General features: G+C 37.7%; 1 protein-coding gene across 5 annotated transcripts in view; it reads right to left on the reverse strand.

Annotated features, from left to right (window-relative positions):
- Positions 1–25,634, reverse strand: part of SGTB (small glutamine rich tetratricopeptide repeat containing beta) — a 47,430-nt gene that overhangs the window by 8,582 nt on the left and 13,214 nt on the right. For all 5 annotated transcript variants that reach the window (XR_005355612.1, XR_005355611.1, XR_005355610.1 and 2 more), the window contains 5 exons: positions 24,168–24,237; positions 18,580–18,679; positions 7,200–7,304; positions 1,778–1,916; positions 1,611–1,673 (listed from right to left, as the gene is read on the reverse strand). Coding sequence is in view for 2 of the 5 variants with exons in the window: in XM_038530746.1 (XP_038386674.1) it covers positions 1,611–1,673; positions 1,778–1,916; positions 7,200–7,304; positions 18,580–18,679; positions 24,168–24,237 (477 nt within the window). In the remaining 3 variants the exon portion in view is untranslated. The remainder of the gene's footprint in view (positions 1–1,610; positions 1,674–1,777; positions 1,917–7,199; positions 7,305–18,579; positions 18,680–24,167; positions 24,238–25,634) is intronic.

The following is a 25,634-nucleotide window of genomic DNA, read 5'->3' on the forward strand; positions in this document are numbered from 1 at the left end:
TGGATAGAAGCTGCGACTTTCCGTGCCGTCCCAAGTCTTTTGCAGTCCTCCGCTAGAGATGACGTGTCAGGGTCCTGTCACCTTCCAGGAGGCCCCTCTGGGCGGATCACCCTGGACTAGATGAGCTCCCGGGCGCACCGTGATCCACAGGAAGCACACCTCCTCCACTCCACTGCCATTGGTACAGTTACTTGCTAAACCACACAGGCTTCGTTAGCTGACGGGCCAGACTCCAGTCTGCTGTCTTCCGCCCTGAGGGCCACGTAGAAAGCTCTCTGAGGGGGCCAGAAAAGCCCTTTCTCTGTGGGCCTGAGAGGAGGGCAGGTCCCCTTACTTCCCAGCAAGTGGAAAACGGCTAACTCCAATAGCTTCCTCCAAAAATCCTCTTACTCTATCAACCCGACTCTTCTTACAAGCCACATGATAGGTTTTTAACTGCCACCTTTTACAACACTTCACTTTGGTACACAGCAGTTTGAGCACTAAAACAAATCTGAAACTAGAAGAAATCCCTTTTCATATCCTGTATAATAGCATCACCTGAGGCCTGGAAATGGGTAACGATGCTAAAGATGTCCCAAAACCCACAGAGAGACATATTATTGCTGGCATGTAGATAAGAAGACCAACTTAAATTTGATGAGTTCAATCCTGAGACTTGAGAAGTTACTGAATTATTTGCAGGTCAGTCAAATAATTATCTCTGATAATAAAAGCAAGTGGTGGCTTTCCCAACACCTCATTTAGAGTCAATGATTCAAAAATTAACTACTGTCTACAAAGATTTCAACTACCAGTTGTACACTGCCAGTTGCTATAAACCTACTAATTGTTTAAAAGACTTCTTTATTTCATCAAGAATGAGCCATCTGTGCATTTCAATGCAAACAAAGATACCGTGGATGCAGGGCACATTTTTTTTTGAAAGAACCAAAGATGAATACAAGTGGCACTGCTGCCTTCCAAGGGCATGGCATGTAGTAGAATGAATGGTTCTCAACCAGAAATAATCACTCAAGGAGCTTTACATGGCCATGTAACATCCCCGACCCACTAAATCAGTTTCCACAAACTGGATCAGAGCATGTGTGTCTTCAAAAAGATCCATGAGTGATTTTGTTGAAGGATGAAATACATACATATAAGGATTATACTAAAAGTTCAAATAAACTCAGGATAGAAAGGAAGCAGACCAAAAGAGGAGACCTTAGGGTACCGTGACAGTCAAACCACTCAGACCTCAATTACTAGAGATCTTCCTAGGGCCGCTTTCACGGAAAAGACTTGTTTTTAACCTTTTGATTTTCAGACCCCTTTGTCCATCGGATGAAAAATACAGTTCTCTCCCTAAAAAATGCATAGGTACACTTACATACAAATTTTTATATACAATTTCAGGGAATCCATGGGCCTCCTAAAGTCTCTCTGGGCTTTCTCACAAAGAGGTACACAGGCAGGTTAAAAACCTGAGCCAGAGCATTATATCACCCCTACCACCACCCCTACCCCACCCCCCACCACCAAAGCTCCCTTGTATGTTTCTAAAAGCCTGGGAACCATATAACGCTATGGAAAGACAGCCAGCAGAACAGAAAAGGAAATCTACTCACCATACTAATGAAGGCTGGATTATTTATTAAACTAGCCATGTCAAAGCTCAATCCAGTTCCTGTCTGTAAAACAATGATATTTGAGAATTATTTTAACCACTGCAATTTGATTGTAATAAATTGTGAATGACAGAAAATATTGCCATCATCTGTCGTCAATAACTTACAGGACTGGATACCTCTCTTAACTTCTGTTCTGCTATTTTCAAATTTGACTTGTAAGAATCATTTTCAGGGTCAAGATCTAACGCCTTTTGATAACTTGTAACTGCTTCTTCGAATTTATTTATGGCAGTGAGGGCCAGTCTGAAAAGAATAAAATAGAAGAGTATAAGACACATGATTAAAGAACATCAGGACATCACCAACAGTCAAACATCTGCCTCGGTAATCAATCTGAATCCACACTACACTTACTTTATCCACCGTACTATGATTCACAGGGATATCACCAAAATTCCTTCTAATTTCAAGATTCTGTAAGTCTGGACTCTCTCCATTCTACTTGCTGACAAACTTGGCCATCCCGAAACGTTGTCCCGTGAGTCATGAATTTAATGCTTAGAAATGAACCTTACCTACCTTTCAAATTTTAAGGTTAATATGTTAAGTAATCTGCCTTAGTAATGGCAAAGCTCCACAATGATGTGAGCTAACAACCTGTGGCCATTATAGCTCCATGATGCTAAAATCATTTTAAGGACTCAACTAGATGTGTGCTTCCTAATGTCCCACTTTCTTCCTTCTTCCTAACAGATACACTGAGCCACAATAAATATCAATTCACCATTTAAAAAAATAAAAATGGGCTATGGGGTATCAGTGGACTACTCCTGAAGAAGTCGTATTAACTTAAGTAGATAAAATTAGGATCCTTTACCACTCAACACATTATTAACCCAGGCACAGATCAAAGACTTAGTTATTAAATTTTGTTATCCTCTATCTAGTTAGAATTTATCAGAAAATTACTTCCCAACTATACAGTAATAGTATATATGGACAGATAGTATTGAGGGTTTTTATTTGTTCTGTTTTTTTTTTTTTTTAATTTTTTTTATTTATTTATGATAGTCACACAGAGAGAGAGAGAGAGAGAGGCAGAGACACAGGCAGAGGGAGAAGCAGGCTCCATGCACCGGGAGCCCGACGTGGGATTCGATCTCGGGTCTCCAGGATCGCGCCCTGGGCCAAAGGCAGGCGCCAAACCGCTGCGCCACCCAGGGATCCCTGTTCTGTTTGTTTTTAACAAATTACTCTATTTCTTTCTTGGATGACTTACCTCCCAGACCTCTGATCAAAACAAAATTCAGTGTCTAAACACAGAAAAATTCTCAGAACCTAACTGATTTTCTTCCAGTCAACAATAAAGATATTACTTCAGAGTAATCAGTTAATCAAGATTCAATAAATATTTATTGAAACCCTACCTTGTGAAGGGGAGGTAGGAGGGGGGATGGGGTAATGGGGTGATGGGTACCAAGGAAGGCACATGATGAGATGACCACTAGGTATTATACTATATGTTGGTAAATTTGAATTTAAATAAAATATTTAAAAAAACATTTCTAAACCAAAAAACCAAAAAAAACCCTACTGCATACCAGATACTATTTTATAGTTCACAAAGAGAAAGATGAAGTCCTTGAGGTTAAGAAAACTTCATCCTACCTGGGAAGATAAGCAATACACACACAAATAAAATCATAGTATTAAAGGGGAGCTGCTCAAAGACAGCCACAGTGAAAAGACCTGAGTGATGAGAAGAAAGCAGTCACTTGTAAATCAAAGGAGCATTCGAAACAGAAGACACTGTAAACACAAAGTGCTGAGAACAATGCGTTTGGCATCCTTAAGGAACCGGACAAGAGCTGATGAGGAAGCACAGAAAAGAGTGTGGAAAGATGATGTCAGGGAATAAAATAATCAGGAGCCAGACCATGTAAGACCACAGTCTGGAGTCTGGATTTTATTCTGGTTGCAATGGAGTGACAGATCTGATTTGTGGTTTAAACATTCACTCTGGGGGCGCCTGGGTGGCTCAGTCCATTAAGCCTGTGACTCTTGATTTCGGCTCAGGTCATGATCTCAGGGTTGTGAGATTGATTGAGCCCTATGTGCTGCGCATCTATGGAACTTAAGATTCTCTCTTTCTCCCTCTGCCCTTTCCTCCTTCCTCCCTCCCTCCCTCTCCTTCGCCCCATTGCTCACAAAACAAACAAACAAATAAAAACATTCATTCTGGCTTTTCTGCAGATGATCAACATGGGTATGGGTAGAATGGTGGCAGGGGGACCAGTTACGAAGCTACCGCAGTAGCCTAAGTAAGAGATGGTGATTTGGACTAGGGTTAGAAGCAAGATAGCATTCAATGCTTGAATTCAAGATATAATTGAAATCAGAATGGACAGGACTTGCTGATAGATTAATCCTGTCAGGCATAATAATAATGAAGGATAACTACTAGGCTTTTGACTTTCTGGCACTAGTAGGTAAATGAGGTACCATTTATTGAGATGGAAAAGATTTAAGAAAGTAACAAAAAGTTTGTTGGGGAGGTGCCTGGGTGGCTCAGTTGGTTAAGCGTCTGCCTTTGGCTCAGGTCATGAGCCTGGGACCCTGGGATTGAGCCCATGTCAAGCTCCCCGCTCTGTGGGGAGTCTGCTTCTCTCTCTCTCTCCCTCTGCCTGCCACTCTCCCTGTTTATATGCCCCGCTCTGTCAAATAAATAAATAAAATCTTTATTTTTTTTTTAATTTTTATTTATTTATGATAGTCAGAGAGAGAGAGAGAGAGAGAGAGAGAGAGAGAGAGGCAGGCAGAGACACAGGCAGAGGGAGAAGCAGGCTCCGTGCACCGGGAGTTCGATGTGGGATTCGATCCCAGGTCTCCAGGATCGCGCCCTGGGCCAAAGGCAGGTGCCAAACCGCTGTGCCACCCAGGGATCCCAATAAAATCTTTAAAAAAAAAAAAAAAAGTTCTTTGGGGAACATGTTAAGCTTTAAGTGCCTGTCACACATATAAGTGGAAATGAAAAGTAGTTGAATATATGAGTATGGAGTTCAGACATTACTTAAGATCTATATCATTATAAACAGTTGAGTCTTGTTAACAACAGTAGTTATATTCTATAAAGGCACCACAAACAATAAATTAGCAAATAATGAACAATTGCTCCCAGAGGAAATATAGAATTGGGATCCTGTGAGCCTTCAGTCACAACATTTCATTTCTTTTTTGAAAAAAAAAATTAAAAAAAAAAAAAAAGAAAAAAAAATTTTTTTAATTATTTGAGAGAGAGAGAGAGGAGATCACAAGCAGGGGGGATGGACGGAGGGAAAAGCAGGCTCCCTGCTGAGCAGACAGCCTGATGTGGGGACTCAATCCCAAGACCCTGGGATCATGAACTGAGCCAAAGGCAGAGGCTTAACTGACCGAGCCACCCAGGCACCCAGGTCACAGCATTTTCATCAACAAATCAAAACATAATCTTATATTATGTGTGTTTCCATTTAAAGAAACCTTACTACTGATTCATTAGCACTGAACCAACACTCAACAGCACTAACTCATTTCTGATCAAACATTACCTGTATTTTCTTCATAAGACACATTGTAGCCTCCTTGTGATTAGGAACACGACACAACACTTCAGCCGTCATTTGGGCGCCAGTGTAAACAGGGAAATCAACCACAAAAGACACAAAAATGCAAAAAACCAATACAGCTCTACACAGACTGAAAAGGACACTCGTTTACAGCATGAGAACTAAAACAAAAAGGCAGACCTCTGCTGACAACTGACTCAAATTTTTCACCCTTCTGTGAATGACCACAAAAACAAGTGAGTATTGATTTGGGGGTTACAAAAAAATGCCAGCATGTAGGCAAATTCCTAAGTACAGAATCCATAAATAATGAGTACTGATTGTAGATGGAATTTAAAAGCATGGGACTGGATGGAATCAGAAGAGAGAGCAGAAAAATGGCAGCGGCAGCAGAGGAGAGAGCCCTGAAGTACCTCAGTACTTAGAGGTGGGAGAGAAGGAAGAACCAGCCGGGCAGACTGGGAAAGAGCATCCTGCGAAGTAGAAGGAAAAGCAGGAAGTGTGATGTCGTAGAAGCAGAGAGGACGAAGTACTTAAAGAAGTTAGGGATCCCTGGGTGGTGCAGCGGTTTAGCGCCTGCCTTTGGCCCAGGGCGCGATCCTGGAGACCCGGAATCGAATCCCACGTCAGGCTCCCGGTGCGTGGAGCCTGCTTCTCCCTCTGCCTATGTCTCTGCCTCTCTCTCTCTCTGTGTGACTATCATAAATAAATAAAAATTAAAAAAAAAAAAAAAAGAAGTTAATCATGCAGGGGAGCCCAGGTGGCTCAGTTAGAAAAGCATGCAACTCCTGATCTCGGGGTCGTGAGTTCAGGCCCCATGGTGGGTATAGAGACTACTGAAATAAATAACCTTTATTATTTTAAAAAATTTTTTAAAGATCTTATTTATTTATTCACTAGACACACAGAGGCAGAGACACAGGCAGAGGGAGAAACAGGCTCCATGTGGAGAGCTTGATGTGGGACTCAATCATGGGACCCCGGGATCACACCCTGAAGCCACCCAGGGATCCCCAATAAATAAACTTTAAAAGAAAGTAAAGTTAATCATGCCAAATACTAAAACACGGGGCAGGGTAAGGATACAGACATGAACACCGGCCCGGGCAAAATACTGACAACTAGAGACCCCAAACAGGGCTGTCTGTGGAGTGACAGAGACAAAGCCCCTATCAGAGTGAGGGGAGAGCAAATGAGACATGAGAGAGATGCGACCGCAGACACAAGCAGCCATGGGAGCAAATCAGAGAAAGAAGAGCTGGGAAATGCCTTGCTGGGAAAAGGACAGTTCCAGTAGGTGATTTTCTAGGACCTTTCTGCATGCAGTCAGTGTCACTGTTAGAGACAGGAAAGCTAGGGTTGCAGAAGATACAGGAGAGGATTCCAAGCATAAAGCATAAAGACCCGGAGAAGGTACAAAGGGAGAGCTGTAAGGCGTGAGTGAAGGCCAGTCTTAGATAAGAACGCTCCATTTGAGCAGGGACAAAAGGCAATCTGTGAGGATACAAATGCAGGTGAATTGGTGGATTCAGAAGCAGGAAGAGGAGTTACTTTTCTTCTAAATGCATCCATTTTCTTAATTAAGTGCAAGGCAATTGCGTGAGCTGAGAGTCGCCATGGAGCGTGTGGTGGAAATTTGAAGAGAAGAAGAGAAGGTGGGAAGCAGCAACTCAGAGAGGTAAGGTGAACATAGAAGGAAATACAGTAGGACTGTCTGCCAAAATATTGAATGCTCATTTGAGATTTGTAGGCTTGAACATAAAGTGAGTCTACTCTTCTGTATAATTTTCTCCAACAACCAACCATTCATCATATAAGTGGGTCATCTCTATCCCAGGTCACAGAAGTTGCAATCATTTCCTCTTTCAATGGTATATTGATCTTCTTTGCAATGTTTAAGCAGGAAATGGAAAACCAAGCCATTAAGAATAGCAAATCTGATACTCCTTGGTACTACTTTGAACATTTTGCCAAAACTTACCCCATTCTCCCATAGGCCTTGCTGTACTTTGAATCAATTGCTATGGCTTTCTCACAATCCTTTATTGCATCTGTGTAGTGACCTAATTTACTCTGAGCAGCAGCCCTAAGAGAAAAAGAAGAGATTTTTATTATAAGCAGCCCTCAAGGCACTCGTTTAGATCATCAGGTACTAATAAAACCTCATGTTCTTTGTCCCAAGTTGTACATCACTCCCAGTAAATATCTAAATCATACTAAGATAATTCTAAAATCAAACAAAAAGGTAATTCAAAGGCAAAACTGAGAGAAAATATGCAGGCTACCTTTCACTGTTTGCTAGAAAAATGACAAATAAGCAAATCATACAGCTACATACTTACAATCTACATACAATACAATCTACATACTTACTGCTTTTCTAATTTGCCCAAACAAAAAACTGAAAGCACCAGGACGTGTGGGATTGTTAGGGAAGCATGCAGACTGATGACTGCGTAGTGTTATGCTGTTAAATGATCACTTGTTAGTAAGGTTAAGATCATCATCTGGCAAGTCTAAGATGGAAATTTAACCTACCTGTGCACCTAAATCTGGCTGCAAATGAAGGAGAGCAATGCATTCCATCCACTTAGCAAAAGACTCTTAGAGCAATTAAGGACTATTGAATCCCTTCCAGTTATTTCAGGAGAGTTCTGTTAGAGGTAACTGGAAGGGCATAATGAAGCTACTTTCTATTTCTCCACACGGTTCTGACAGTAGACAGCCCTGTGTTCCTGCTGTTATGCTCACTTCAGTCCTCAGGGCCATACTAACCAAGCAGATGACTGTTTGACAAGCAAGCTCTTCAAACTAAACATTCCATCGTGTTTCCTGCCCTCCATCCCACTCCTACTACTGTCCCATTCATTCTTCTCCAGACTAAATATTTCTACTTATTCGTTCAATGAATACATCTAGTGAGGTCTAGCTAATGCCCAGACACTTTTCTAGTCATAATGGATAGAGCAGTAATCAAAATAGTATTCCTGGCCTCAACAGTGCTTAGGTTCCTGGCAGGGGCAAGAGGGTGGCTGGCAGATTATAAAGTAAAGGTGGTGATCAGCCCAGTATTTTTTTGCCAATTTTTCTTCATATAGCATGACTGAGACCCTTTCTTTCCAAATTAAGATTATAAAATTAAAAAAATAAACAAACATACAGTCTCCTTTTTTCCAGTGGAAAAAAAAAATTTAAGTGTGAAAGTCCAGAATTCAACAAACCTAATTTGGTAGTACATAAGAAAAGGAGGGTTTATTTGACCATTCAATATGCACCAACAAGCATGAGAAGGATGGCCATTAAAAATGACCATTAAAAAAAAAAAGACCATTAAAAGAAGAGATATAGTATGTATTACTTCCAAATAATTTTTTTAAAAAAAGGTAGGGAAGGAAGAGGAAGCCAAATAATATCAGGAGCAGAAAAAACAATTCAAACATAAAAGCAACTACAAAGTAACCTAGATAAAAACCAGTTTCTCAAATTGTATACACATCACTTAAAACATAAGCACACACAGGTTAAAGAAAGGGATAGAAAAAAGACAATCAAGCAAACTGAAAACCAGGCAAAAAAAAACTTGTGTAGAAAACACTAATATCAGACATGAAGCAAAAGCATTGTTAAGGATAAAAAGAGCCATTATTACTGATCATCCTGTTAGTTTAATTTTATGGAAAACATCTACATGGTACAGAAATCAAACATATGAAAAATCTCACTCTCACAAAGGATGGGTAGGCATGGGGTAGAGGGGATAAAAATAGGAATAAGACTTCAAAAAGGATGAAAAAGCAAACCCTCAAACTAAGTAAAACAGAAACAAATGATGCTGACTGTATATCAAAAAGCATTCAAGTAACTTTCAAGTAGTATTCTGAATATATATATCTTTAATGAGATGGAGTCTAAGGAAAAGAGAAATTGCAAAGAAATTGTGAAATTTACTTAGCAGGCTTGCTCGTGGTGTAATAATGGCATTATACTATCAATTGAAGAATACTGAAAGGTAGAGCTAATGAGTAAACGTACTGGTTGTGTTGGAAAGCAGGGTTTTCACTCTGAAAGAAAAGAAATCCACATAAAATGGGGAAAGGTGAGGGAGATTTCTGTGACAATGGAATGCAAATTAAAAGTATCTGCACATTTTTCAAAAAACTGTATTTTCTAGCTCTGTTCACTGAAGAAGCAGTAACAACACTACTTCAATAGCAATGATCATATCTTGCAACCAGATCTTGGTTTCTAAATACTATTCTCCACTAACAGGAACAGGGGCTACTTGTAGAAAAAGCTAAGCTCAGGTCTAGAGCAAGGAATGTACAAGGCAAATATGGAATACTTTGTTGTCTGAGAAAGCAAGAAAATGTTCAAAAACAGAGTTACATAAAAGGACACACAGCCAGTTTAAAGGGGCTCCCACTAGCCAAATATGGGATGATTTCAGTGGCAAAAATTATGGCAATTTTTATAACATATTAAATAGTGATTTTAAAAATTCATGAGTCCATAATGATACTCAAAAAATTTGGGGTGGGGGAAGGAGGAGGAAAGTGGAAAAGAGGGGAGTGGGAAAAAAACTCTTCTTTACAGAAATATGTGAGGAAATACAGACAAAATAAATGTAAAAATTAGAAAATCATCATTTTGCAACCATCAGTGTTTTAATGATTCAAGGAAAGATTATGAACAGATGGTAAAACATGGAGTAAAAAGATTGCTGGGAACAGGATATTCACATGATGTCACCCTACAGATAATTTTTAATTACAAAAGGAATAACAGAGATGCTAGTTACCACCCTAAGATCACTAACTTAGAATCACCATTAATGGACGGCTTGAAATTATGTGCTTCCTACTATAATGCAATAAATGGCATACATAATTATTTATGTGGGCCTCATACCACACTTCAACCTAAAATTAATCATGAGGAAGCAATCACACAAATCCAGATTACGGCACCTGCTATAAAATCACTGGTCTGAACTCTTCAAAAATGTCTATGTCATTAAAAAATAATAATAGGGATCCCTGGGTGGCGCAGCGGTTTGGCGCCTGCCTTTGGCCCAGGGCGCGATCCTGGAGACCCGGGATCGAATCCCACGTCGGGCTCCCGGTGCATGGAGCCTGCTTCTCCCTCTGCCTGTGTCTCTGCCTCTCTCTCTCTCTCTGTGACTATCATAAATAAATAAAATTAAAAAAATAATAATAATTTAAAAACCAGTAGTATTTTCTAGATTAAAAGAGACGTAACATATCAAAATACAGTATCAAATGTAACATACCAAAATATATATTTTTTACATATATATTTTATACATATATATAAAACATGCTGTCATGTTACTGCTTCACTATTAGAAGTCTTCGAGTAGAGGTAATTCTCCCTTCTAAAACTCACTGTATCAGGGATCCCTGGGTGGCTCAGCAGTTTAGTGCCTGCCTTCAGCCCAGGGTGTGATCCTGGAGTCCCAGGATCAAGTCCCAGCATTGAGTCCTGCATCAGGCTCCCCACAGGGAGCCTGCTTCTCCTTCTACCTGTGTCTCTGCCTCTCTCTCTCTCTGTTTCTCATGAATAAATAAAATCTTAAAAAAAAAAAATATCCTATGGGGGGGGAAAAAACCCTCACTGTATCAATTCAACTCAAACTTTTGTTGAAAACAAATAATATACTAAGCCCTAAAATCCAAATCAAATACACAGAGATGAAGAAGATATATTGTCTTCCCTCCAATCTTTCACTAATAGAGACAAACACATGTAAATAAATAAGTAAATAGTATGGTAAGTGCCACAATGGAATCAAAAGATGTATCTACAAAGTGTCAAAGATACAGGCCACATGAGAAAACTGCAGTTAACTCTCTGCAGCACTGTCTAATAGAATTTTCTGCGATAAAGAAGCTCTTCATCTGTCCTATCCAACACAGCAGCCCCTTGCCCACACATGATTAAAGAACACTTGAAAAAAAAAAAAAAAAGAACACTTGAAATATGCTAGTGTGACTGAGGAATTGAATTTTTTATTTTAAGTTTAACTTAACATTTGTCCAGCCACAGGTAGCTAGGAGCTACCATACTGGACAGCATCACTCCATTGATCATGGTGGGCAAGGGTGCAAGAGCATGGACAGGAGGTTGGGAAGAGGAAAAATTAAGAAACTCTTTCCAAAAGCCACAACTAGGGACGCCTGCATGGCTCAGTGGTTGAGCATCTGCCTTTGGCTCAGGGCGTGATCCCAGGGTCCCGGGATCGAGTCCTGCATTGGGCTCCTCACACGGAGCCTGCTTCTCCCTCTGCCTGTGTCTCTGCCTCTCTGTCTCTCATGAATAAATAAAATATTAAAAACAAAACAAAACAAAAGCAACACCTAGCGGGGTGTTGAAGGATGGCTGGCAGATGACCAGTTAAGGAAGGAAGGAAGCATTCTAGGCAGAGCGCATAAAAGCACGAAGGGATGTCTCAACACGGTACTTTTAAGAAGTCAGCAAATTTCACATTCCATGTGCACAGAGTAGAGAGAAGAATAGCTAGGTAGGAAGAACAGTGAAAATAATGGAATTTTAAAAAAGAAAATGCCTATATTCTAAGAGATCTTAAGCATCATGCATGCTGAGGAATTTACATTTGATAATGTAGGCATTTGGGTCTAGCAAACAGAAAGAGTTAGATGATTCATTTCACATTTTTAAAAGACTGTTTTTGTCAGAAGACTGGAGACGGGGGGCACAAGTAGACCCTAGAAGCCAAATGAAGTCACTACAGCTCTAGTTTAGCAACATTTAAGAACCTGGACTAAGGGAATAGTGATGGTCATGGAGGCGGGAACAAAGGAGCTCGGGGGAGGTAGACAGAAAAGGTAAACTGAGCGGAAGACATGCTGATCTCTGGCTTCAGACACTAAGAAGAAGACAGGGAATAAGGCCGGGAGAATCAGACGCAGAAACAAGGGTGGGTAGATGGGAAGAGGATTCGCTATGTTTCCATCCTGATAGCTTTAGCTTTACACACCACAAACTACAAGCTAGGATCTTTAAAAAGAGGACAAGGACAGGGAGCTGAACCTCTGAGGCCAGGAAAGGGAAGAAAAGTTGGGTTATACTCAAATCTTCTGTGAGATGAAGCCAGACATGCCAGTGTCTGAACTGAATATCAATGTGGCCGCTCTCTCTGCCCCTGCTGTCTGGTTATCAGGGCATGACTAATGAAATTCCAACAGAACAATACCGTCACAGTCACCATGTTTTCGGACATCCTTGCCTTCTTTACCTTGTTTAGAGCAAGAGTAGGAATATAACTTGGTTCTATTTTTATAGAAAATAAGGCAGATAGAAAAATCACAGGTAACTTATTTCTCCCATACTGTATGTCATATGTAACTTATGGCAAAAACCTATTTTTACATGTAGGAATTACACTGTTTTTGAAAGAAGCAAATATTCAAAGCTTAGAACTATGCTAGGTATTAAATATATATATATATATATTTTTTTTAAGATTTTATTTATTTGTTCATTAGAGACAGAGAAAAAGAAAGAGAGAGAGAGAGAGGTAGAGACACAGGCAGAGGGAGATGCAGGCTCCCTGCAGGGATCCCGATGTGGGACTTGATCCTGGGACCCAGAGATCACAACCTGAGCCAAAGGCAGATGCTCAACAGCTGAGTCCCTCAGGTGTCCCACCTAACTGTGCCTTTTATACTATGTTCTCCAACCTATATGCCCTTCCCTATTCTCCACCTATGTTCCACCTGTCCATCAAATCTAGCTCCATCTTCAATTCCCCATCACCTGAGAGGCCGCTGCACAAATTCTCTCCATCATGCTCCATCTCTCTCCTGTACACCTTTAATTCCTTTCATTGTCTCAGTCCTTCAACCACCTACCCACCCTAGAAACGGGTAATGTGCTGAACAACAAGGTTGTACACAAGAAATAAGAATACTGTTTAGTGATGTAAGACACAGAAAGTTAGCCAGTTTACTGTAAAATATCATTTCACATTATAAAGTACTTGGAAATGTTTTAGGCCTATACTCAGTCATTTGTTATTTTATATACACAAGTGTTATATAACACTTGTCGTCGCTTCAGGATCACTGGGAATTTCTCATAGTTCTTCTATAGTCCTCCATGCATCCAACAAAAATTGGCTGAAGTCCTGTGAGGCACAGTGCTAGGCATTATAAGGGATACAAAAAGATACAAGATCCCATCTCTGCCCTTCACCTGAAAAAATAAAACAAACGTGCAAATATAATAAGGCACAACATACGATAAATTGACATAAATGATATACATCGTGGTCAGTGCGTGGCTAAGTATAGAAAAAAGGAAAAATTTATTTTTGATTTTGATAAAAATATTTGATAAAAGATTTTCAGGGAAGAACTAGGGTTTTCTTGGTACCTAAGTCGAACCTAAAGCGTCCCTAGGAATCTAAAAGGCTAAAACAGAAGATAAATACTAGAAAAGAAAGGCTTGGTTAAGAAATGTGCCAAATAATTATTTTCTAACATATAAGAACAGCACTCCTATAAAAAGAAAACTATAGTTCATCCTAGCAAGTTTAATATATGAATATTTTGATTAGTAATAAAACTGTGAAAATGTGTATCAAAAGGAAGATTTAATCTACTATTCCAAGTTTCCAATTCTTGGCAGCCAGCTGGCTAAGAAAAATGCAGGGGTAGTTGGCAAGACTATAGGCTACTGAGATATTTATAACTGCTAGGGTCTAATAAAATTTTTCTGAACCTTTTTTCAATATTTGTATTAAATATACAAATAAAGTCTTCTAATTATTTAATATTAAATTGCTTGTTCTATTACTGAACTCCTCAGGAAAAAAAAAGATACAATTTAAATGAAAAAGATAAGCATGATCATTGGTTTTGATTTAACAATAATTAAATGAAAAGCAAGCACAGGTATTGCCAAGAATCTCTTTTAATCCAGTACTTGTAAACATACGACGATGATTCATGAACCCTAATCTCATTTGAAATAAATGATTTACTTAGGCTCCAATTTACCATAGTCATAGTTAAACTGTATGGCTTACTGTGGTCTATTAACAAGCAATTTTCTGATAACACCTATATCTGGCCCTAACATTTTGTGACACAATTAAGTGTTTTTGTTTCAAATGTTTCATAAGCTAAATTAAAACATTATATAGTCATCTGATGACAGAGAATAAAATATACTTGCAGAACAATTTCCAACAATTTCCAACAATTATTTGGATTTTTAATTTTCCTGGGCTAGATTTTTAGAACACATCAGTAAAGGGATTTTTTTGGTAAAAAAAAAGATTTCTAGGATGGACAGTTAGCTTCCTTATGGATCCAACTCTTCCACAAATAACAACGATAAATTCTGGACAAAATACAAAACAAAAGCCAAAAGCAGCCCAGGTGGCCATAAATAGGAAAATGGCTTAGCGAACTGTGGTATATTCAAACAAAAGTATGAGTGAGCAATTAAAAGAACCACTGAGATAAGCAACAACAGGGTGAATCTTCGCAACCATTAACCTGAGCAAAAACAGTCTCTCACAAAAAAATACATATGGTATGATTCCTTTTATGCGGAATCTCAAAAAAACAAATCTAATCTACAGTAGGGAAATGAAACAGTGGTTGCCCCTGGTGTTTTAGGCAACTGACGCTGAAGGGGCGTGCAGAATTTTCAGTATCTTGGTCGGGGGGTTGGGAGTTACACAAGTGTATGTATGCATTTGTCAAAATTATGGCAAAGTACAGTTGAGATTTGTGTACTTTATTACTTGCAAGTTGTACCTCAAAAGAAAAAAATGCAAAATATTGAACTAGATTAATGACACACATGATAAAGTAGTTAGGGGGAAAGTGTACAGGTGGCTGCAATTTACCTTGAAATGCAAAAATAAGACTAACAAACAAAGGGGTTCAAATGGATGAAACATGTGACATAGTAAATATACTAAAATATTAAAGGCAAAATCTTGATGTGGATGATTATAAGAGTATTTACTGTAAACTTCTTTTCGACTTCAAAATTTTTCATAAAAATGTAAAAGACCTCTCTGCCAAAAGAAGATAAATGACACTAGATTAATTCAGAACAATTCCCATCTAACGTCATTTCCTGTTTTAGTTTAACAGGCTTGCTACCAGACTGGCAAATCAGAGAAAGACAAATGGCCAAATATTTGGACCCTGATAAATTTGGATCTCTCTTCATATTCTGATCAAAGTAAAAAAAAAAAAAAAAAAAACCCACACCAGATTGCATAAATGACATTAAATATATAACACAGAATTAATGATATAATATTTAAACAATATTTAAATAATAATTTTATCATTGTAACATACAATTATGCAATATCATACAATAATAATATTGTTGTGTGCAACACTTAGGAGACCGCTTCCTAGCACTGTTTATGTATTAACTATTTAATCTCCTACAGCAGTTCTCTAGGGTAAATTCTATTATCCACATTTTACTAATGGGGAAACTAAGGCATACATATATTAGGTAACTTGCTCAAGGTCACATACCTAGTAAACGCCACAACCAGAAATTAGAATTCAAAGACTCTGAGTCAGAACCCTTGCTCTTAACCACTTCCCTATGATTGCTCTCTTAGTTGACATCATAACTGACATAACATAATATATGCTTAAATTTGTAGATGACATGAAACTAGGAGCAAAAAGCAAATACGTTACTTTACCAATTATCCAAAAAGATTAAGGGTCATACACATAAGAGACTGTTACAAGATAAAATTCTGTGGGGATAAAATGTAAGATCCCGCATTTGAGTATAGACCACCAACTATACCTCCAGGGACAGCACTGGTAATGCAGCAAGTGTTTTGCAAGAAGCTGTCAAATGAAAATATGATTGAATGACAAAATAAGGAGAATGTGTGAAGAAGAGACATTTTAATAAGCCAAAAGCAAAACATGAAATTAATAAATAATTCTACAAAATGCTAATATTGAAGTATGTTATCTAGAGGTAGGTTAAATGAGAGCCCTATAAGACTGTTGTGGTCAGACCAATTCCAGAAACACTGTGTAAATTCCTGGGAACTACACATACAGGTAAACTGGAACAAGTTTAGAGCAACAGTGCAGAAAATAAAACTATTATCTGCAGTATAACTGAAGAAGCTGCAAAGATAATATGGAGAAAAGGACTCAAGTGAATTTGGTAGCAAGCTTCAAAATGTAAGGTACTATTATGAAAAACAAAGATCATAATTGTTCTGTAATTGTCCTTAAGAGTAAAAATAAAAACTGCCAACTAAGATTAGCTACGAGGGTTTCGGGAAAACAAATTCAGTGTCAACACAAGGAAGGCTTTTTCAACAGATAGGACCACAGAAGAAAAGGTGGGGGAGAAGGGACTACCTTAGAAGGCTATGAATATTCTAAACAAGATAAGAATAACTCAGTGAAAGATTAGATCAAATTAACTTAAAGATATCTTCCAAATCTAAGAACTTACTATATAATAAAAGGTTATTTTTATATATTTCTTTCATAAGAAGTTTCAAATTGGTTAAAATAGCTATCATTCACCAAAACACACTTGCAGTAATAAAATTTAAATGTGAAGAAAAAATAAGAGAAGTTATTTGCCTAGTCTGCAAATAGGGAAAGGTTTAAGATTAAAAACACTGGAATGGACTTCAAAAGAAAGGAAAAATAAACTTGTCTACATCAATATTTACAACTTTTACTTATGAAAAACATTAAAAGGCAAACAGTAAGCTGTGCAATTAGGACTAATGGATTATATCTTTAATATACAGCTATGTTGTACAGAACAGTAGCCACAAGCAACATGTGGCCACTAAAATTCAAATTAATTTAAATTGATCTTCAATCAATAAAACACTAAAAATTTACTTTCTCAATTGTACTAGGCACATTTCAAGTGGTCAATTGCCACTTGGGCTAGTGGCTACTGTATTGAACAATGCAGACACAGAAGAGTTCCATCACTGCAGAAAGTACTATTGGAACTTTAATATTTAAAATAGATTAATTTAGTTCAGGGAATTCATTATATAGTTGATCGGAGAGCTGAGATGCCAAGTAGGGGGTTGTGCAGCAATCCAGAGATGAGGAACAACAGGAAGCCATCACCATCCCTAAGACAGAGGACAAAGTGCAGTCCAACACCCAACATCACCTGGCAAAAGCTGGGACCACAGCAGTTGTCTTGGGTGGGAGACAGAGACAAAGATGGGAAGCAGCCCCTGCTGGATAAACACCCTGTTGTAAAGAAGGGAAGAAATACCCTGACTTCTCTCCTCCTCTGCCCTCCAATCTCCTGCCAGCACCTCCTGTGGCTGAACCAAGACAAAACCCAAGTGACAAAGGAGCCTGGGGAAATGCAACCTATCAGGGTTAGGCTCTCTGTTAAAAAAGAGGAGGACAGGTATAATACATACCTGGCAAAAATACAAAAAGACAAAAAAAAACAAAAACAAAAACAAAAAAACCCTGAACGGCCAACATTTGAAAAATGTTCGACCTTGCCAGTAATTAAATATAAATTAGAAGAATTACTATTAAAATAAAAATATTAAATTAACAATAATAAATAAAAACTCAAGTACTTAGTACTGAAAAGAATATGGTAAAAACAGATATGCTCATACAACCTAGGGAAGGAAATCAATTTTCAAAGAAGTCTGAACAGTTTTGCAATTAGCATCGACAGTAATGTTAACCGTTTACATTGTTAAACCAAATGAAAGCAGGTCCAAGGATAAATCCAAAGTCCAGAACATCTAAATTTCAGAAAATAATTTGAGAAACAAAGATGTTCCCTGTGGCTTCATCATATTGAAAAAAAAAAATGAACAACCTCCAAGGTGGCCAATAGGTCAGAAGTTATGTAAAGTAAGGTACATTAAAAATAATAATACTAAAATAAGATAAATTAAGGTACATTTATCCGCTTATTAAAAAATAGCGAGTGCCTTTTGCTAGCCACAGTGACTATATTTAGAAATATAAAAAAGATCAGGAGGTAATAACAGACTAATTTGTATCCATTTAAATAATGTTTATGAAGAGTTTCAACAAAGTAAGGACATGTTTATGATATGCCTACTGAATAACAATGAATCTAAAATCGATTACACTCCCATCAGACAAAATATGCCTAAAGGTTAGTGAGTAACAGTGATTAGCTCTAAGTGGTAATTTTATGAGGTTTTTATTTTCCTTCTTTATATTTTTCTGAACTTTCAAATTTTTCAAAATAAATTTTACAGTTCTTCAGAGCTATTAATGCAAATTACAGTTTAAGAACTGTAAACCACAATAGTGCTAGGTTACCTGTTGCAATAATAAACCGCATTATTTGGATCCAGTTCTATTGCCTGTGTGTAACAATCCACGGCAGCAGCGTAATTTTCTTCTTTCATGTGGTTATTGCCTGAAACAATCAATATGTACAATAAGTACAATATAACAAAAAACAGAAAATCTGAAAGATAAATTTTACTCATAGAAACTACAATAATACGAAAGTCAGCCAGATGATTTTTCTTTTTTTTTCTAAGTAAACTCTAACCACAACGTGGGACTTGAATTCATGACCACAAGATCAAGAGCCACATATCCTACCAACTGAGCCAGCCAGGTGCCCCATCAACATGATTTTTTAGTGACCTCAGAGATAAATGTTCCATCGCACTATACAATTGATATTCCTTTAGCCATGGTGTTTTTGAATGACTTTAACAATGCAAAGTCTTAAAACAATTAATGTTTGCATACCCTATAAAATACAGGCTACAAAATGTGAGTAAATGCAACAATTATGAAAATCTCGTGGCGAAATCTCTTTTCACCTTCCTTAACTTCATCTCTCTCCTTTCTTTTTAGAGCGGCCCACCCCATTCCAGATGCAACATCCTTCACAATCATCATCTCAGTCTGGACCCCCCCTGTCACTACTTCCCCATCAAAACATATACCTGCTGAATAGCCAAGCCCTCAGAACTCTGCTGTGTAAGCTGATATGATTAATCATGTTAATATGTTATTGGCAGATAATATTTTTATGTCCTATCACTTCCAGAGAGAGATTTTTTTTTTTTAAGATTTTATTTATTTATTCATGAAAGATAGAGAGAGAGAAGCAGAGACACACAGGCAGAGGGAGAAGCAGGCTCCATGCAGGAAGCCTGATGTGGGACTCGATCCCGGGTCTCCAGGATCACGCCCTGGGCCAAAGGCTGGCACTCAACCGCTGAGCCACCCAGGGATCCCCCAGAGAGAGATTTTTAAAAGGAGATTGTAGGACATTAGTTTCTAGAAAGACAGAATTTCAGGTATCAGGGCTAGCCCACAGGGTACTAATTTTCAAGAAGGTGATCTACAGATACATCTGGAAATAATTTAACTAGGATAACAACCAGTCAGCAAAATAAGGGATTTCCTTTGGCTATCTTCTGTATTCCATGAAATGGAAAAAAAGTGTCCTGCTCATTGATTAGAACCACTGTTCAAAATCTAAAATTTAAAACACTGGGGTTAAGAGGAAGGATTTACATCACAAAAGGCTGTATTATTCCTTCCAACTTTCTCTAAACCAGAAGCTCTCCTATTAGCTTGGTCTTTCAATAGATCATTAGCTACTGAATAGAAGGAGGAAAGTACTTTGCAAGGACCAGGAAGATTAAAGGAAACGCAGGTAGACAAAAGCATCTAAAATCATGCAAAAGTGCAGCGACTGGGAGGCTCAGCTCAGTCTGTTAAATCTGATTCTTAATTTTGGCTCAGGTTGTGATCTCAGGGTTGTGAGATTGAGATCCAGACCCTGCATCAGGCTCCATGTGGAGCTTGTTTAATATTCTCTTTCTGCCCCTCTCCACCATTCTCCCACTCTCTAATTAATTAATTAATTAATTTTTAAAAATCACACAAAAAGTTACTGCAAATTAAGAGTCAGAAATGAACAGAGTGACCACGACAGGCGCCTGAGAGGCTCAGTCGGTTAGATATATCCAACTCTGGATTTCCACTCAGATCATGACCTCAGGGTGGTGGGATGGAGCTTTGCTTAGGATTCTCTCTCCACCCCCCTTCTGCTCACCCATGTGCATACACTTTCTCTCTCTAAACAAAACAAAACAAAACAAAACAGTGACCACTAATAGGTACATGGCTTCTTTTTGAGATGATAAAAATGTTCTGTAATTATGGTAATGGTTGTACAATTCTGTGAATATACTATAAAACCAATGAATTTGTACATTTTAAAGGCACAAATTGCATGGTATGCAAATTATAGCTCAAATGAAGCTGAGGATTTTTGTTCTTTATAAGATTTATTTATTTATTTTAGAGAGAGCACCAGTGGGGGAAGGGACAGAGGTAGAAGGAAAAAGAATCTCAAGGCAGACTCTCCACTGAGCATGGAGCCCAAGGCAGGGTTCGATCCCAAGACCCTGAGATCATGACATGAGCCCAAAAACCAAGAGTAGGATCCTCAACCAATTGCACCACCCAAGTATTCCTCAATAAAGCTATATTTTTAAAATAAAAAAAAATAATTTAGATCCTCACCCCCCCAAAAGTAATGACTATAAAACCTCTAAGGAAGCTAAGACGATTACACAGTTTTTTATGACAGAGCAAGATATTAACTACGTAGGTCTGGTACTTATATAGGTTTGCTTCCCCTGTGTAAAAGATTTAATTTTCTGGGTTATGTGGAATCTTTTTGCTCTTGGGCCTTTTCATCTTGGGGTTCTTGGGGAGCCCTCTGGCTCCATCATAGACCCCAAAACTTAAAACCAGAAATAGACATGACCACTTAACTCATGCTCTAACTAAAATCCACTGTGCTTATTTCTTACCACACTTTCTTGAGGCAATGATGAAGGTGTTGTGCAGTGACCACCACATTCCAACCACCAGGCCAGAAATGCACTGATAGTAAGGGAAAGACTAGGGGACCACACCCCACAGGTCCCCTTCCCTGCCCGTGATCACGTGCCAAAAACACACTGATCCCCAGCCATGATCACGCACTCCCTGCCTGCTGCTCTCTTGCACGTACCCCGCTGACCCTCTCCCTATAAAACTCCAGGTGTCGACCTCGCGGGCACAGAGGTGGGTTGTTGAGACTGGAGCTGCCACTCCCTCTGCTGCCAGTACCTGACATAAATTTCTTTTTCTTTTCCAAACCCTCTTCTCTTGAATTATCGGCTATTCCTGCAAGAGTTTATCTGAGTTTGATCATGACAGTGTTGGCAAACTCAGCCAGTAGCTGTGCTTGATTGTCCAGCCCCCTTGAGATTCTGAAGGACAGAGCAGCTGGCCTCACATGTTCCTTTCCTGAGTCAGCAGTTGTGACGGATTGTCCATCAATATAGTATGATTATTGTTGTTATTATTATTATTTTAAAATCTGTTGTATGTCTCCCTGTAAACCACCCCATCAAGTATCTACATTCTCTATGTATATATACGTTTATATATATTAACAATAAGCCTAAAGTCACAAAATATCTAACATACAAAAAAAATATCTAACATACAAACATTCAGAACACGAATGAAGAAATGTATTATAGCACTTTATGCTTATGTGGTAGTCTCCTATGAAATTGTCTCCTTTAATTATCAAGATAACCTATAAGATATGCCTATACTTTTGTGATGTGTCAGAAAATGACAGAAATGAAACCATCTTGGTTTTGTCTGGTCTTACTGCAGCTCTTCAGAAACAAACACATAAAAATATTTGAAAGCAGCTTTTCAGGAAGGGACCAGCTGGCTAGAAGCCTTGATTGACACAGATAAGTGGAACACACAGCCTGGAATAACCTTATGCTTGACAATCTACAATGGACATTAGTTTTCACAGGAATAGCAAATCCTGTGTAAAAACAATTGCTGGGGTGCCTGGATGGCTCAGTTGGTTAAGCATTCAACTCTTGATTTCAGCTCAGGTCACAATCTCAGGGTTGTAAGACTGAGCCCCTTGTGGGGCTCTGCATTGGGTATGGAGCCTGCTTGATATTCTCTTCCTCTCCTTCTTCCCTTCCCACCTACTCCCAGCTCACATTCTGTCTCTAAAATAAATAAAATAAAATAAATAAATAAAATAAAATAAAAACAGTTGCTTTAACTTTGTGTGTTACATGTCTTAAATGTGACAGGTCTTAGTGAAAACAAAGAATAAAAGCTTTCAGTTAACAGCAAAAGCAGGAGGAGTTCAGTTACCCAGGCTGGAACAATAAATAACTCTCTGCATTACCTCCTAATCCTCATCTTACCAGCATTGAGCATATCATAGCAAACCGTGTGGGGATCACAATCTCCCGCAGAGAGAATAAACGTGAGGGACAAAAATAAAATTTCAAATTGCCATCTATTCAATATTATCTTCAGTGACTTCATATACTACAAATCTCTGAGCAAGGCAGAAAACATCAGGTTAAATTGTTCCAATTAGAAACTAAATATATAGAAAATGCATTTCTATCTGGATAATATAAATTCAAATTCTTTGGAGAGTACTCTTGATTCAAAGACAACGAGGATCTGGTTGTCATTTAAAAAAAAAAAGATTTTATTTATTTATTTGAGGGAGCACGAGTTGGGGGGAGGGAGAGGGAGAGGGAAAAGCAGACTCCCCACTGAGCAGGGCTCAATCCCGGGACTCTGGGATCATGACCTGAGATGAAGGCAGATGCTTAACCAACTGAGCCACTCAGGCACCCCTAGTTGTTGCTGAATTTGCATGTAATTTACGAAAGTTGTCATTCTAAAATTTTAAGGCCCTGTCATAGTATCATTTCTTAGAGGAAAAAAGAAATTGAACATTGAAAGCAGTATTTGTTGGAAATACAGAACTCTATGATGTAATCCTATGACAACAATCACATAACAGTAAAAATGCAGACAAAGATATTAAGAGTTTACTTAGGATTATAAAATTATCTGTCTAGGTCAGTAAATCATGGTCTTACAGTACCATGGAACACTATGGAGCCATTAAAAACAATGATATAGGTGTATATTTATAAATTTAATAGAGAGGATAAGGCCCAAGGAGTAGGAAAAGCATACTTCCTCCATATCTACCTTTTCAGACACCATTTTTTTTTTTAACTAAACTACCTTCTTCAGTGCAAGTAAAAGCCCAGGAAAATGGTTCTGAACCAAGTTAGGATAGCTTCTTAACGTGGAATATTCCCTAATAACTCTCGGCCTAAAGGACAAGGAATATCCTGGCTCTCATTCACTGCTAATATCAAAACCCTGCCCTCCAATTTCTCAGTACAAATCTTGTTTGCCAAACTTGACATAGGGAACCTGCTTCTCCCTCTGCCTATGTCTGTGCCTCTCTCTGTGTGTTTCTCATGAATAAAGAAATAAATAAATCTTAAAAAAAAAAAAAAAAAAAAACTAAGAATGCTTTAAAAGCCACTATTAGAAGATGTAATAATGCAGTAATTAAATGTGCTGGGTAATACTTAAGTCAATTGCCATGAACAAATTTCAAAGAATTGAAAATACTAAATCTATATGAAAGTTAAAATAATACTGAAAATTATTTTCATCTTCTTTAAGCATAAAAAAGAATTTGGGATCCTAGAGTACACTTAGCAAGTTCAGTTATAAGTAATCATTATAAGTAATCACCCCTTAGGATATTTGTTTTCCAAGTTTTATTCACACCAGATCTGCTTTTCTTGAAGCAAGGCATAACTATATTGCTAACAAGCCATACTATGTTTCTAGGCTTCCTACCTATCACATTTATTTCTGTTTCACAAATACCATGTTGGTTTTGCAACAATCCAGCCTTGGCAGTGTAAACCAGAATCTTAATTGACAAAGTCATTTTCTCCAGAGTTTCAGAAAGTTTTACGAAATAAGTAATTTCTCTATGGAATACTCACCTTCATCTTTTAATTGGTCAGCTTTTCCCACATCTTCAGGCACTGAGTTGGAGAGAGGCATTATGTCATTCTGAAATTAAATAAAAATCAATGTATTTCCATTTAGCCACATAAAAAAGGAGTCATCCCACAGAACTATAATAATGAATAACTTGTATTACCATAACTCTTCTGTAATTACATGTGATGAAATTTAACTGTAAATAAGATGGTTAGAAAGAAATAGGGGAAAAGTCCTCTCACATACTTTATTTTTTTTCACATACTTTTTATTAGGAAAATGAATATGTAGAATTTCTCTAGAAGATAATCTGAATCAAAATTTTTTACTTGCTTTTCCTAGATCAAAAAATCCAACTTCATGCACAACAAATATAAATAATCAGTATATTTAAAATAGTATAATAGTATAAGCATATACTATATAAAATAGTATAAGCATAAAATAAATGTATATTATATATGGGTAATGGAGATAAATTGAGTAGTTTACATTTAGGCTATAAGTTTACTATGTATTTTATTGACAAATATATTTTTAGTGAATGAAAATGCTTCACTGTTTAGGAACATGCTCCTGAAAATATATTCATCATATTAAAAAATAAAACAGGATATTTTGTTATTCAAATTATATATTAGCTATAGTTGGGAAGCTTTGTTGTTCTCAAATTCCTAATAAATTCTATTAAATTCTGGTTAAATATTCCTATGCAAAGAATAGGAATAGGAATATACTCAAGAGATTGTTTATATTAGTGAAAATCTTGAAATATAATGTTAATATCTGAAGAGATACCCTACTAAGTCAAATTCACAGCTGACAAAAAGAAGCATTAATAATATGCTCCTATTATTCAAATATTTGCGCATGCACACATACACACACACACACACACAGATGCGCACACAGGCTAAAAAACAAAGACAGGAAAGGTCTAGCACAAAAGGTTAACCATAATATTTGGAGATCAAATTTTCAGTTTCTTCTTTAAATCTTTCCATGTTGACCAATTTTTTAAAACAATGGATATATAATAATATCATCATAAAATAAAAAACAATGTACATTTTCTGTTTTCAGTACGTACTATCATCCTCAAACCTCCTTTGCATTCCTAAGGCTCAAACCAAAGGTGTCTGCAGAAGTATCTCAAGTGGCCCTGGAAACACAATGCACTTCTCCAGTTTTGAAAGAGCTTTTAAAAACTGTGCTTTTACACTTGACTCTGAAGTTCATGAATACGTCTACAGTTTTTTTTCGTCTACAGTTTTCAAGAAAACATAGTTTGTAGCTAATATACCTATGTACTACATTTAGAATATATCCACCATGTTATTTGTCTTGACTAAAGTTTTAAGAAACTTGGTAACTCTAACACTGGAAATATACTTTGCTAATTACACAAAAATATTCTCAAGTATGAAATCATTCATCAAGCATATGAGTTGTTCTTATTTTTTGTA

The sequence above is a fragment of the Canis lupus genome, chromosome 2 (genome assembly GCF_011100685.1).
Source record: "Canis lupus familiaris isolate Mischka breed German Shepherd chromosome 2, alternate assembly UU_Cfam_GSD_1.0, whole genome shotgun sequence".
NCBI lineage: Eukaryota > Metazoa > Chordata > Mammalia > Carnivora > Canidae > Canis > Canis lupus.